We start from the raw sequence: 15000 nt of genomic DNA, 5'->3' as shown, positions 1-15000 counted from the left end.
AGGTGGACGCCAAAGAAGATCTCGTAGTGCAGTTTGCGATTCCATGATTTGCATAATCCCTCGCCCCGCCCCCTTCTGTCTCTCTCTCTTTCTCGTTCTGTCTCTCTCTCTCTCTCTCTCTCTCTCTCTCCAACCCCGCCCCCTTCCTACTAACCCAGCCAGCAGGAGATGAGCCCGCCTCCCTGCCGACCCTCGCCTAATCAGACGCACAGTTTCTCCCGTGACCCTCCCCCTGCAGGACGCCCTGTCTTGTACATGCGCTGGGACTGTCCCGCAGTGAGCTCTGCATGCTAACAGCCCTCCTGGCCTCTCTACACCACCCTCGCACCCGGGTCTCAATAAACGCTCCGCGTTGGGTTCTGCGCAGAACGCCCTGCCGGTTCTTTGTGTTTGTGACCGTTGCGGTTCTGCAGCCTCTCCAAGCTCGGGTCTGCCCTTGAGGTCCAGGTCCGTCACCAGGTCCTCACCCCAGGCATGCCTGACCTCCAGACCACGAGGCTAATGTCGCTAACACACACTAGGAGTCAGTAGTCACCCGCTTCCCGCAGCCCACTCCATCCTCATCCGGGTCTTCGTGTGGTTTATGGCATGGTGCGAACTGCAGAGGTGGCAAATCCGGGTCCGGAAAGGGACGAGCCGCCCCAGGATTTCGTTCCAACTGCCTGGCTGGCTGTTGAAACGAAAATCCTGGGGCGGATCGTCCCTTTCCGGACCCTCACTGTGCCTTAAACCACATCGCCAGGTCTACGCAAACGGCTTTGGGGGACTACTTGTGTTCGTTAGCGACGTTAGCATTAACATTAGCGCACACAGCTTCAGTGCTAAACTGTAGGAGCAGCGTTTGTAGGCCAAACATGTCTTGGTTGATGGACTACAGCCAGGGACGGGAGTGGGGGGTCCTGCGGTCGGACAGGTGGATGGACGGCTGTAGGTGATTAGCGGTAGGTTGTTGCTCAGTTGTGAACACTACGTCACTCATCAGCGCTGAGACGTTCTTGTTTGTTTGTTTGTTTGTTTGTTTTTGTTTTTTTAAACACGATTTGAATCGATCAAAAGAGACGAAAGCGGATCGCCAAGTCTCAACGTTCACTCGCACGAACTTCAGCACCAGTGTGTCTATTCGGACTGCTGGGACCTTTATGAACGATCGTCCCCGCAAGCGCCGGCCCCAGTGTCCCCGCAAGCGCCGGCCCCAGTGTCCCCGCAAATGCAGTTCATTTGGGGGCGGGATCCAGAAAACCCTGCTCCTTTCCTATTGGTCCGTGCCTCGCAACGTTTACAAACCGAGTTTAGAATCGTTGTGCTGTTTTGATGTGCAGGCGAGTCTAGAACGCTCTAGAGCCTCCGGAACGTTCTAGAGTCGTCCAGTCGGGCTTGAGATTGTGCAAATAAATATGAGGGGTGGGGCCTAACCCGTGATTAGCCCCTTGATCTGCTAAGTTGATGTAGTGTTGAAAGGGCAGAGCTGGGGCAGAGTGGGTTGTGGCGTGAATATTCATTATTTCTGCTTTAATCCTGTAAAAAAAACAAGAGGGCGGGGCCTGGGCTTCTGCTTCTGTTTGCCATGAGTGCGTGAGAAGGTTCTAGATAACAAAAAAAAACTTTTTTAAAGAACTTTGCCAAGGTTCTCGATGATCATGAAGTGCTAAAGGGTGGGTGGGTTGTGGTTGTGTTGATTGGACGGTAGCGGGCTGAGGGGGTCTGGGGTGGGCGGGGTTTAAATTGTTAACCATGTTTGTGCCGACGTCGTTACCGCAGCGTCTCTGAGGGGCGGGGTTTGTGGGGGGTGCTACTCGTCCGAGCTCAGAAACGAGTGATGTTTTAATCCGGGAGGGAACAACGGAGCCATTTCCAGCCGTGGAGAACCGAGCAGGTCAGAACTGGACCGGACCGAATTCTGGCTTAAAGGGGCGGTCCCGCCAGACATCAGAACGTCAGAATTCTCCCACCTTAGACGTCATTGGTCAGCCAGTTGGACGTGTTGGGCGTCCGGGTTTCCTTTCTTCAGCTACTCGCTGCGTTCCCGAGGCTAATGCTGCTAACAAACACTGGAAGTCAATAGGCACCCAAAACGGTTCGGTGAATATGTGCTAATATGTCGCTTAGGCCACTCGGGCCGCGTTCAGCGGCTGTTTTTAAGGTGGCGCTGATGTGTGGGTGTGTGTTTACCAAAATAATATAAAAATATAATAAGAATGATGATAATGATCATTTGGCCGACTGTTGACTTGAAGCGTTTGTTAGCGACGTTAGCGTCGGAACTCCAGCGCAGAACTGAAGACGCTGAATTTTGATGCCGGTTGAAGCGGAGTGGAAAATCGGGTGAATTTTATTTTTTCCTTTAGGAACAGCTGGAAAGTTCAGGTCCGGAGGCGGAGTTTTACTCTCCGGACCTGAACTTTCAATGAGTGCATTTTTTGTTTGTTTGTTTTACGTTAATTGGCTTAATTAGCAACATTAAGCTCCGCCCCCACCGGCAGCACTTTTATCCCACTGGTCCGCCCTTTAAACGAGCAGGTGAACGCCACCCGTCATCGACACATCAGACTAAAACCCAACCCAGACCCCTCCCAGGTAGTGTAATGAGCGCATAAATGAATATAAATGAGGAGGAGGAGGAGGCGGCGTTCTGCTGTACTTTACTTTCCGCAGTAATCTGAATAATCAGCAGCAGAATGTTTGTAATTATTTATTTCTTTCTTTTTACGGTATTTATGTCGGCTCTAGCCCGCATGGTTCCGGTGGGTCGGAGCGCACCTTCACTGGGGTTACGAAAGGGATGAAAACGCTGCAGACATTTATGTCTTTATTATTATTATTGTTATTGTTGTTTATTAATATTGTTGTTATTATTATTTAGCTTCGTTGCAGTGTGCTAATTATAGTATTGTTCAGTTGAGGGTTCTTGTTCGTTACCTAAACGTGTACTACTACCTGAATGACCCGCGTTCAGTTCTTAGGCTAGAACCAAAAAGTTTGATTCAGATATTCTGTTCATAATATTTTCTTTTTTTTCTTTTTTTTTTTGAAATGATGAAAATGATGCATTAAAGACTTTGGAAACTATGAGAGTGTAAACTGTGTTTTATTATTAGTAATTAACAAATAAAAACAATAAGAAATTACGTTCAGACTGGCTAGCAAAGCTGGCCACTTTATTAGAAACCACTGCCCTGTGCTTCTACTCACTGGCCACTTTATTAGAAACCCCTACCCTGTGTCTTCCACTCACTGGCCACTTTATTAGAAACCCCTACCCTGTGTTTCCTCTCACTGGCCACTTTATTAGAAACCCCTACCCTGTGCTTTCACTCACTGGCCACTTTATTAGAAACCCCTACCTTGTGCTTCCACTAACTGGCCACTTTATTAGAAACACCTACCCTGTGCTTCCACTCACTGGCCACTTTATTAGAAACCCCTACCCTGTGCTTTCACTCACTGGCCACTTTATTAGAAACCCCTACCCTGTGTTTCCTCTCACTGGCCACTTTATTAGAAACCCCTACCCTGTGCTTTCACTCACTGGCCACTTTATTAGAAACCCCAACCTTGTGCTTTCACTCACTGGCCACTTTATTAGAAACCCCTACCCTGTGCTTCCACTCACTGGCCATTTTATTAGAAACCCCTACCTTGTGCTTCCACTAACTGGCCATTTTATTAGAAACCCCTACCCTGTGCTTCCACTAACTGGCCACTTTATTAGAAACCCCTACCCTGTGTTTCCTCTCACTGGCCACTTTATTGGTTGGGGGGGTGGAGTGTGTGTAGGTGCTGTTGCTGTGCAGATGGAGGGTTGGGGGGTGGAGTGTGTGTAGGTGCTGTTGCTGTGCAGATGGAGGGTTGGGGGGTGGAGTGTGTGTAGGTGCTGTTGCTGTGCAGATGGAGGGTTGGGGGGTGGAGTGTGTGTAGGTGCTGTTGCTGTGCAGATGGAGGGTAGCTGTAACTGGAGTCTCTGCTGCTGGTCAGCACCTGTTACAGCTGGACAGGACGGCCAGCAGACCTGCAGAGCTCCCTGTAACCCTGCTGGACAAGGCGCACGGTGTGTCCAGAAATAGACCCAGAAGACCTCCCGCACACGAGCGTACTGGACTGCACACGGACTACACACACACCAACATTAGCAACACTTCTCTATCAGAAAGTCTGTGTTGGAATTAAAATGAATATATATATATATATTAATTACTCATATGTTAATATTAGATCTGTAGATAAAAGAGCGAATGTTTAAGATTATGCACGCTGGTCAAAAGAGCACACTTCTGCCCACTCTACTGAATATTCACTGTTTTTATTTATTTAATTTATTAAATATTATTTCATTTAACTGATAGAAAAATACATTTGGAGATGCTTAATTTTATTTTTATTTATTTTATTTTATTTTTGTTTTATTTTTTGTTATTTATTTTATTATTTATTTTATTTTGTTTTATTGTTATTTATTTTATTTTATTTGATAAAATTTGGCTTTTATTATGAAAACCCACCAAAACTGACATCTACGGACAGCTGAGAAGGCGGGACGAACATCCCAGCTCCGCGCTCCCCAATTGGCTCTTTTTGTGTCGCGTCAGCCAGTAAGCGAACAGCCCCGGCCGTTACGCCGCGTTTGCACGCAGCCAATCAGAGCGCTCCGCAGCGACTCAAAAAAGTGGTACTGCGCAGGCGCCGAAATTTGAAAAGGCAGAGTCTGAGTAGAAGCGGAGCGGCTCCGGTAAACAGGTAAACAACCGAGTAAACAACCGAGTAAACAACCGAGTAAACAAACAAACAAGCAGCTGTTTAATGTGGAGCCGCTGAGCAGTTCGGGAGAAGGTGAGTTCGGCCCGGTTCTGAGTTCTAGCTGATGTGTTAAACTGCAGTTGGGCTGAGTGGTCAGTTAAAAACAGCACGAGCTACAAACAGCGAGTCGCTGCTTATACATCCCATAATACTGCACTTATACATCCCATAATACCTCTCTTATATATTGTGTGTGTGTGTGTGTCTGTGTGTGTGTGTGTGTGTGTGTGTGGTGTTTAGCTAGCTGGCACTACTGCTAGAGAGGTTCGTGTTGTCTGTTTAAATACTGGGCTAACTTCTTTTATTTAAGTTCTAAGGTTATCTAGAACCTGGGTTCTGATGGCTGTGTGCATTAGCTACAGAACCCACAGCTGATTGTGTAGATACTCAGTCCAGTTCTACTAGGTTTTAGCGGAGAGGGGAAATCCACCCCAGGATTTTGTTCCAACTGCCTGGGCGGCTCTGCTGCGGCTTAGCCGGGACAAACATCCTTAGCAGAGCCGCCCAGGCAGTTGGAACAAAATCCTGGGGTGGATTTCCCCTCTCCGGACCTGGATTTGCCGGTTTTTGCTTCTAGGCCACAGTAAAGGGCTGTTATTGGTGTAAAATGGTGTGTATTGACTCTAGAACCTCTGTTCTTCAGACAGTGATGGCTTTACACCCATCCAAGGAGAACGCCCTGCTGGCGTGGGTGAGTCTGACACACTACATCCCATAATAATAAATACCTAATAAAATAATGTAAAGAATCTATTCTACACAGTGGAGGTGAATGGAAGCAGGCATCGGTCGCCATGACTACAACAACACCACAGATACAGCCCATAATTTATCTCCTATCCAATGAGGGTATCTGAACTAATGCAGTTCTCTTTAGGGACTACTTTCTGTAGCCGCACTACCCAGCATGCAGCATGTATCCCTCCACCGTTTTGATGATCTGCGGTTCTAAAAGCAGGTTCTAGAGCCGAGCTCTTCTCAGAACTCTGGTAGAACAGCTTGTGGTTCCGTTGACCTCCACTGTAGGACAGTTCTGAGGGCAGATTGGTGGGATTTCGGGAGCGGGTGGAGCGGGTGGAGTGGTGTGTTAACGTGCGGTGGTGGTTGTGGGCGTGCAGGTCAACAGCCTGGAGCTGCACGAGCCTGTGCGGAGAGTCTCGCACCTGCAGGACGGTCAGCTGCTGCTGAAGCTGGTGTGGAAACTGTGAGTACCACCACTACCGTCGCCATCGTCGTCATCAGCAGCAGAGCATTACCTGCTCCCAGGTGTGTTTGAGACTCTCAGTAACGGGGTCTGCCCTCTGATTGGTTACCTTAGGAAGGGGGAGGAGTCTAGCCAGGCTCCTGTACATCTGCCTCAAGCGGAGAGACTGTCGCTCGTCTCCGACTTCCTCCACAGTAAGTTCCCTCCCTGACTGATGAGCTGCTGCTGGTCATGTTCTAGAGATCCAGAGCCGAGTGCTGTAACCTCCTCCTCCTCCTCTTCCTCTTCCTCCTCCAGGTGTGTGTCTGAGAGATCAGGGTCTCCTATTCTGCGAGGACAGCGCCTCCAGTGGGAATGCGCTGGAGCTGCAGCTGACAAAGGTAATGCTTTTCGTTCAGAGCAGACCTGACCAGATCAGCCCTCAGATCAGTGCCTGCTGGGACTTATTTATTTATTTATTTATAAAGGGGGTGGAGAGATGGTATAAAAAGTAAATTTGAGAGAAATTCATTTCTAGGCTGAAATAAACCTGTAAAAAAATCTGTTTTTTTTATTTTATGGAATTTTCATAAAATTCATGGGAAGAAAAATATTTGGGTAAAATTCAGGAAGTCTGAGTATTCTGTAGAGAAAATGTAAATAACATTTCATGAACAAAACTAAAATGTAGGGAGATTTATTTATAAATTCAGTAAAAGTGATATTTTGCAGAAATTAATAGGGAGGGAGAAGTGGGGGGGTGTTGGGAGATGTTGGGATGAGGAGCAGATGATGTGTCCGTAACGTCTGCAGTGATGCTCTCTCACTGTTCCCCATGCTGGTCTCTCTCTGGTGCAGGTGGTCCTGCTGCTCTGCTACTGTGGTCTCGTTCATCATGGACTGGTTCCTAAGGTGGAGTTCCAGACTGAGGTGAGGTTCTGCTCCGAGCTCCTGTAGACGGAGTCTGAGCGAGTAGACGTAGTCTCTGCCGTGTCTCACCCCCTCCTCTCACTCCTCTCACAGCTGCAGATGGCCACCATGTTCCGGCACGTCCAGCACGAGGCCAACAGGTTCTCTCTGTCTCAGGGTCTGGAGAAACTTCTCACTACCAGCTGTAAGTGCCCCCTTCACTGACCCGGCCTCCGCCCGCTGATCCCTAAGGGTCACTCCGCGCTGCTCGTCCCTTCATCTCTAGAGGGCGTTAAAGAGCCTCGCAGCCTCACTGTCCTTACTTTTCCATTTGGAGCAGCCTTAGCAACCAGCTGGGTTACCATCACTGCTAAGCAACACGATAGAAACCACATGTCAATGCCATAGCAACTGCCTGGGATATTACAACTGCTAAGCATTACCATAGCAACCTCATAAAACAGCATAGCAACTAATATAAAACCTCTCTCTCTCTCGCAGCCCTCATAAACTGCTCTACCAGCAGTGAGTCACTGTCCAGTGATGACGGGTCTCCGGTTTTCACGCGGTCTCGTTCTCCGCTGGTTCCCTTCCTGCAGCTCAACACTGTGGCATCCAGCTCCTTCAGGTACTGACCTCCACCCTCTCTACCCGTGCTCCTCCTGTGCGGTCGTTTTTTCAGAGATATGAGGTTCTGTCCTGCGGCGGTTCTGTGGTGTATCTGAATGTCTGACCGTGTGTCCGCTCAGCTCTCCGGTGCAGGAGGTGATGAACACGCCGAAGGTTCAGCTGAAGAGGCTTCGTGCGGAGCTGGCACGCGAGGGCGACGTGAGGGACGAGCTGGAGCGAGAGCTGGCCGAGAGAATCACCACCATCTCTGAGAAAGGTAGCGCTCCTGCTTAGCCCTAAAGCCTGAGTCACACGGGTCTTCTGATCGGACCGGGGAGTCGAACCCTGGTCCGTCAGCAGGGAGGATTCTACGTTATTATATCTGAATCTGAATCTGAAATTCATAAAAACCCCCTCTGTCTCGCAGAGGGTCAGATTTCTCAGCTGCAGCACAGGCTTCAGCGTTTGCTGAGGGACCAGGAGGAGCTGGAGAAGGACCACAAGTCTGCACTCCTGGAGCTCCAGCAGAAGAATGAAGGGTCGGTCCAGTTGATTCATTCATCTGATTTATGATCTGTATTTGTGTAGAGTGTGTTTGAGCCCGAGCGCGCTGTTTAAGTACTGTGTTCCTCGTTCCTTCACAGGCTCCTCAATAGAGTCCATGAGGTCCTGAAGCAGTGCCAAGACCTGAAAACGGACAACAGCCAGAAAGACCGGAGGATCGACGAGCTGATGGAGGAGAACGGTATTCTGGCGGCACAGGTAGGAGCTGCCGGGCCACGTTGGGCTCAGTTGGACAGTCCAAACTCCTCTGAAGTTTATTAGGAAGTGCTCTTTCCTGTTTCGCTGACGTTCTCTAACTCCTCTCTGCTCACTGCAGGTTCGCACCGCCTTTGCCCAGCTGGCAAGAGCTGAAGAGGAGGTCAATAAACTGATGGAGGCCCACGAGTCGTCTCAGGCGGAGTGGGGGAGCAAGAGAGACTCCCTGCAGAGAGAGCTGAGCCAGGCCATCACCGACCGGGTAACCGCTGATCTCTGAGCTTTGAGACGTTCTGCAGGACTAGTCTGCTCAGGCACGGATCCCACTGCAGACGGGGGTGTTTATCCGTGTCCTGTGTTTCTCATCACATCCCAAAGCCATCGATTACTGATTTTCTTGCTTTCGTTTCTTTCGATGTCCAGGAATGCCTTAGTGAGCAGATTCTCATTCTACAAGGCAAGATCTCCGTTTTGGAGGATGAGCTCTCCAGGGTCTCGGCACAAGTTCAAGAGAAGGGTGAAGTTCTGGGGCCTGTTATGGAGGTAGGTGTAGATTGGGAATGTGTGACTGTTCTGATAGAAGTCCTTTACTGAAGCTCAGGAGGAAACGTGGGGCACGTCTGTTTCCCGGTCTTTGTTTAATAATTCTCTTGAACGCTTGTCCTCGTCCCCTCAGCGCGAGAAACTGAAGCAGGAGCTGGCAGACCTGACTGTGAGACTTTCCCAACTCGAAGACACCATTTCCCGCCTCGAGACAGAAAAGAGGGCGGTTGAGACGATGCTGTCAGAAGAGCGAAGTTCCTTTGAACGAGAAACCCTGAGACTGCAGGGACTGATCTCTGATCTTCAGCAGTCAATAGACTGCATCCGAGCAGAGAGGGAGGCTCAGGAACTGCTGTCCAAGGAAAAACAAGAGCTTCTTAAGGCCCAGATAGCCGCTTTAGAAACGGACCTGGCCCATCACCAGCGGCTGGAAGTCCAGCTGACTGCAGAGATCGCCGTCTCTGCAGATCTTCGCAAGCAGCGAGGAGAGCTGGAAGCAAAGGTGGCCTCCTTGGAGGACACTGTTAACATGCTGCGAACCAAGTGCCAGGGCATGGAAGTAGAAAACGAGGCACAGCGGGAGGCTCTCGACGGACTCAGGACGGACCTGCAGGTCGCTCAGGCTTCCCTTGTAGAATACGAAGGAAAGCTGGCGGACCACGAAAGAGTGGTGGACGAAAACGCCTCTCTCCGTGCCAGAATCTCTGCTCTGGACCACACTGTAGCCCGTCTGCAGACTGAGATGGATGCAGAGAGAAAGAGAGGCGACGAGGTTCTGGCTGCAAAAGAGCAGCAAGAAACTATGATGGAAGAAAAGTTCCAGAAACAGGAGGGAAAGGCTCAGGAAATGTTCGAGGAGCTGGAGACTCTGAGCCAGGAGCTCCGTAAGATGAAGCAACAGAAACTCGAGGCTGAATCGTGTATAGAGCGCCTCACTCTGGAGGGAAGAGCGCTCGCAGTCAGTCTCACAGAGGAACGGGATCAGGCCCAGTCTCAACTGGAGCTCGTAAGGAAAACTAAAGACGAGACCGAGCTGGAGCTTCAGCGAATCACCACTGAGCATCAGAGCAGGGTCTCTCACCTACAGGCTGAGATTGAGGGAGCGCTAGAATCCCTAAAGCAAAGCGAGGCTGATCTGCTCGTCCTAAAAGAACGAATATCTTCCAAAGACGAAGAGCTCGGAGTCCAACAGCAGAAGCTAGCCTGCCTGCAGAGCGAGGCGGACACTCTGCAGAAGCAGCTGTTGCAGGAACAAGGGACTTCACAGCAGCTGAGTCGAGATGTGGCTTCCAGAGATGTGGAAGTACAGCGAGTCAGGAGGGAGCTCGATTTGAAGGAAGGAGAGATCCAGTCTCTTAAGGTCAGCATTCAGTCCACTGAAGCAAAGTCCAATGAGATGCGCGATCAGCTCCAGAAGGAGGTTGAGGAACAGAGGCTTTCGGTTTCTGACCTAAAGCTGAAACTTGCTGAAGCCGGAAGACTGATCTCTGAGAAGGACCGAGCTCTGGAGGATCTTGCCCAGCAGTTGAAGGGCTTGAAGGAAGAGCTTTCCACTGAGAAGGAGAGAGCTTCCACCTTGGAAAGTAACTTCAGGGCATCCAAAGAAGACCACGAGATCAAGGAGCAAACTTTGAAACTGGAGGTGGCACAACTGCAGCAAGAGATTGACGGACACCTGAGGAATTTGGAGCAGCTGATGGCTGAGCTCAAATCTCTCAAAGAGGAAATCGGCCACCAGCAGGAGACTGTTCTCCAGAAGGAACAAGAGGCGTCCGTTTTAGACACCAAACACAAAGCTCTGGAAGAAAACTTTGCTCTGCTTCAGAATAAACTAGTAGAAGCCATGACTCTTGCGACAGAACGGCAGTCTGAGCTGATCTCACTTCAGAAGGAGGCGGAGCATCAGGAGACTCTACGAGCAAAAGCTCAGGAAGTTGAGGAGACTCTGCGCAAAGAACTTGAGGTCGAGGTGTGTGAGCTTCAGGCCAAAGTTAACGAGCTTGCTAGTCTTGCGTCTGAAAGAGAAACCCTACTTGTTTCCCTCAATGAAAAGATGAAGGAGCAAGAAGACCTAAACCAGAAACATCTTCAAGAATCCAGAGAAGCTTTTCAGAGGGAACTTGAGAAGGTTTCGGAGCTGAGGGAGCAGCTAGATGCTGCCACACGTCTGGTTGCGGAGAAGACCGAGCTGCTTGAGTCTACCGAAGAAAGACTACAACAGCTGGAGCTTCTCTGCCAACGGAAAGAGACCCTCGCTAACGAAGCCTATCAGGCCAAGGAGACTTTGGAGAAAACCATGAATGATCTTCACACCAAGCAGGAGCAAGAGCTGGACCGGTGTCAGCGAGAGCTCGAGACTTTACAGAAGGAGAAGGACCAACTGACCTCTGCAAGTCATTCCTTCCAGACTGAGTGCCGGAGCTTGCAGGTCGCCAACGAGGGTCAACAGGAGGCTCTCGATCTGCTGAAGACAGAGTTGCAGAACACCAAAGATGGGCACCAGAAAGACTTGGAAGCGTGGAGGAATGAGAAGCAGGATCTATCGTCGGTCAACCAGTCCCTCCTGAGCGAGTGTCAGAGCTTACAGACCGAGAACAAGGGGCAGCAGGAGACGATCGATTTGCTCAAGGCTGACATGCAGAACACTCAGGATGGGCACCAGAAAGGTTTGGAGACCTTGAAGAAGGCGAAGGAGCATCTCTCCTCCATCAACCAGTCACTCCAGACCGAGTGCCACAGCTTACGGGATGAGAACAAGACTCAACAGGATGCTCTGGAGACCCTCAAGACTGACCTGCAGAACACGCAACGTGAGTATCAGAAGGACTTGGAGACCCTGAAAAACGAGAAGGAGCATCTCTCCTCAGTCAATCGTACCCTTCAGAGTGAGTGCCAGAGCTTGAAGGTGGAGAACAAAGGACAGGAGGAGGCACTACATGCACTTAAGGCTGACCTGCAGAACACCCAGAGTGAGAGCCAGCAAGCACTGGAGGCCTTCACGAAGGAGAAGGAGCAGCTCACTTCCGTCAACCAGTCCCTCCAGAGTGAGCTCCAGGGCTTGCAGGCAGAAATCCGTGGGCAGCAGGAGAGGATGGACACCCTAACGTCGGACCTGCAAAGCACTCGAGATGGGCATCAGAACGATTTGGAAACCCTGAACAAGGAGAAGGAGCAGCTCTCCTCCGTCAACCAGTCCCTCCAGAACGAGCTCCAGGGCTTGCAGGCAGAAATCCGTGGGCAGCAGGAGAGGATGGACACCCTAACGTCGGACCTGCAAAGCACTCGAGATGGGCATCAGAACGATTTGGAAACCCTGAACAAGGAGAAGGAGCAGCTCTCCTCAGTCAACCAGTCCCTCCAGAAGGAGCTCCAGGGCTTGCAGGCAGAAATCCGTGGGCAGCAGGAGAGGATGGACACCCTAACGTCGGACCTGCAAAGCACTCGAGATGGGCATCAGAACGATTTGGAAACCCTGAACAAGGAGAAGGAGCAGCTCTCCTCCGTCAACCAGTCCCTCCAGAACGAGCTCCAGGGCTTGCAAGTGGAGAGCAAAGAGAAACAGGAGGCTCTGAATGCTCTGAAGGCGGACCTCCTATATACCCAGGACCGGTACCACAAGGAGGAGGAGACGGTGCGAAATGAGCGAGAGCAGCTCTCCTCAGTCAACCGGTCCCTTCAGTCCGAGTGCCAGAGCTTACAGGCCGAACTGAAGCAGCAACAAGAGAACCTTAATGTGCTCAAGGCCGACCTGCAGAACACCCAAGATGGGTTCCTACTAGAGCTGGAGACCTTGAAGAAGGAGAAGGAGTGTCTGTCTTCCGTCAATCAAGCTCTCCAGAGTGAGTGCCAGAGCTTGCGGGCAGAGAAACAGGAGGATCAGGATTCTCTGAATATCCTAAAAACTGACCTGAAGAACACCAGAGAGGCCTCGCTGAGGGAGAAGGAGCATCTCTCCTCAACCAACCAGACCCTTCAGACTGAGTGCCAGGGCTTGCAGGCAAAGCTGAAGCATCAAGAGGAGGAGCTCCAGTTGCTCAGGGCTGACCTACAGAGTGCTCAAAATGGGTTCCAGCAGGAGCTGGAGACCCTGAAGCAGGAGAAGGAGTGTCTTTCTTCAGGCAGCCAGTCCCTTCAGTCCGAGTGCCACGGCTTGCAGGCAAAGATCAAGGAGCAAGGGGAGGTTCTCACTGCTCTGAGAACTGATCTAAAGAATGCCCAAGATGGGTCCCAGAAAGAAGTACAGGCCTTGCTGAAGGAGAAGGAGTATATCTCTTCCATCAACCAGAACCTTCAGACCGAGTGCCAGGGCTTGAAGGCAGAGATCAAGGAGCAAGGGGAGGAGCTCCAGTTGCTCAAGGCTGACCTACAGAATGCTCAACATGGTTTCCAGCAGGAGCTGGAGACCCTGAAGAAGGAGAAGGAGTGTCTTTCTTCAGACAACCAGTCCCTTCAGTCCGAGTGCCAGGGCTTGCATGCAGAGATCAAGGGCCTGCAAAACGCCCGGGCTGAGTATCAGAAAGATTTGGAAAAGGAGAAGGATGACCTCTCTTCCATCAGCCAGTCCCTTCAGACCGAGTGCCTGAGCTTGCAAGCCAAGAAGAAGGAGAAGGAGGAGGCTCTAAGGGCTCTAAACGATGTTCTCAGAATTGCTCAAGATGATGCCCAGAAAAAGCTTCAGACCGTGCAAGAGGAGAAGGAGCATCTCTCTTCGGTCAACCAGTCCCTTCAGACCGAGTGCCAGGGCTTGCAAGAGGAGCTCGAAGGGCAGCAGGAGACTCTGCGTGCCCTAAAGGCTGACCTGCAGGGCACTGTAGAGCGCTATCAGAAGGAGCTGGAAGCCCTGCAGAGAGAGCGGGAACATCTCTCCTCATTGAACCAGACGCTTCAGAGGCAGTGTGATGCCTCGCAAAGGCTTGGAGCGGAGTTGGAGTTGAAGCTGGGAGAGCGGAGCGGCTCGGTCCGTGCTTTGAAAGACGTGGCTCAGCAAAGGGAGCTGCAGAACCAGGAGCTCCAGGAGCAGCTGAAGCTGAAGACTGAAGCAGTGGAGCATTACAAAGTACAGGTGAGGAACACGCCCTTGATATTTCCTGTAGTCTCTTGTAGGACCGGTTGCGACGTGCAGCTCTCCACACTTTTCCAGTAGCTTAAGATGTCAAGAACCATACTCGCTGTGTTTCTGCAGGTGGAGAAGGCCAAGACACACTACAACAGCAAAAAGCAGCTGCTGGCGGAGGAGCAGGAGGCACGGCAAGCTCTGCAGGCCTCTCTGGAGACCAGTGAGGGTGAGCTGAAGGCCCTGAAGGCGGAGCTGAAACTTGCTTCTATGGAGCTGGAGAAGGCCAAGGTGTCGGAGAAGAACTTGTTGGTCAAGGTCCAGAGCCTAGAAGCCCAGGTCAGTGGCCGCGTGCTGGTTTTTGAGAACCCATTCCAGCTGCTTGTACGTTTGGAAAGGTGTTTGGGTTTGTTAATTAGAAACCTTTTAATGTTGTGATTTGACCACTGTTGATTTCAGCTGGACTATGCAGACCGTCACCTGAGAGAGCAGAATAAGCAGGCAGGTGCACAGGTGAAACACAGAGACAGCGTCTACCTGAAAGTCCAAAAAGAGCTGGAAAACACCAGCACCGACAGTCTGGACCTCGATCTGGATGACTCTCTAAATGCTACTGGGTAACAGTCTTGTTCGTTTCTCTTTTAAATAATTTACGTGACCATCCCGCGAGGGACCGTGCATGTTGAGCTGATCCGTCTCCTCTGGGTCCTCTCCGCAGTAAGCCGTCAGTGCCAGGAGAGTCCAGCACGCCGCTGGTCCGTAGTTCGGAGAGATTAGCGGCGAAGCGGCGCGTCCAGGATGGAGGTTCTCTGGAGACACTCTACTTCACTCCGTTGAACCCACGAGGAAAGAGCCGTGGCGGTGCCAACCACCAAAGCAAGCTGGAAAGCAGCATTACGTCACTGGGTGAGCTCACACTCGACTCCACCAAGAAACTGGCCTCCTCCGCCCGGAGACGTCGCACCACCCAAGTCATAAACATCACCATGACCAAGGTAGGACACCCCCTTCTAATGAACACATTCAGCTACTGACACACAGCTTGTCTAGTCCCTGTAGAGAAGAAGTACTGCCAATAGAATAGGACTCTCTGGAGCAGATCAACATCATGACCCTATTGGCTCCATGCTGCCTAATAATGCCAGGCGTGGGC

General features: G+C 50.9%; 2 protein-coding genes across 2 annotated transcripts in view; both read left to right on the top strand.

Annotated features, from left to right (window-relative positions):
• The window catches only part of lamtor1 (late endosomal/lysosomal adaptor, MAPK and MTOR activator 1), a 4583-nt gene extending 4440 nt beyond the window's left edge, over positions 1 to 143 (top strand). Inside the window, exon 5 of the mRNA XM_072672120.1 lies at positions 1 to 143. This exon is cut by the window's left edge and continues 46 nt beyond it. Coding sequence (XP_072528221.1) covers positions 1 to 47 — 47 coding nt within the window. The 3' untranslated portion in view covers positions 48 to 143.
• Positions 144 to 4753: 4610 nt separating this feature from the next.
• The window catches only part of numa1 (nuclear mitotic apparatus protein 1), a 14010-nt gene continuing 3763 nt past the window's right edge, over positions 4754 to 15000 (top strand). The window contains exons 1-17 of the mRNA XM_072672119.1: positions 4754 to 4824; positions 5435 to 5482; positions 5910 to 5995; positions 6110 to 6189; positions 6293 to 6375; positions 6833 to 6904; positions 6998 to 7088; positions 7385 to 7511; positions 7633 to 7769; positions 7920 to 8031; positions 8137 to 8254; positions 8373 to 8513; positions 8675 to 8794; positions 8928 to 13856; positions 13977 to 14186; positions 14307 to 14464; positions 14566 to 14842. Coding sequence (XP_072528220.1) covers positions 5441 to 5482; positions 5910 to 5995; positions 6110 to 6189; positions 6293 to 6375; positions 6833 to 6904; positions 6998 to 7088; positions 7385 to 7511; positions 7633 to 7769; positions 7920 to 8031; positions 8137 to 8254; positions 8373 to 8513; positions 8675 to 8794; positions 8928 to 13856; positions 13977 to 14186; positions 14307 to 14464; positions 14566 to 14842 — 6783 coding nt within the window. The 5' untranslated portion in view covers positions 4754 to 4824; positions 5435 to 5440. The remainder of the gene's footprint in view (positions 4825 to 5434; positions 5483 to 5909; positions 5996 to 6109; positions 6190 to 6292; positions 6376 to 6832; positions 6905 to 6997; positions 7089 to 7384; positions 7512 to 7632; positions 7770 to 7919; positions 8032 to 8136; positions 8255 to 8372; positions 8514 to 8674; positions 8795 to 8927; positions 13857 to 13976; positions 14187 to 14306; positions 14465 to 14565; positions 14843 to 15000) is intronic.

This window comes from Salminus brasiliensis, unplaced genomic scaffold, assembly GCF_030463535.1.
Source record: "Salminus brasiliensis unplaced genomic scaffold, fSalBra1.hap2 scaffold_73, whole genome shotgun sequence".
NCBI classification, from domain to species: Eukaryota; Metazoa; Chordata; class Actinopteri; order Characiformes; family Bryconidae; genus Salminus; species Salminus brasiliensis.
This window is presented reverse-complemented; position numbering and strand designations above follow the sequence as displayed.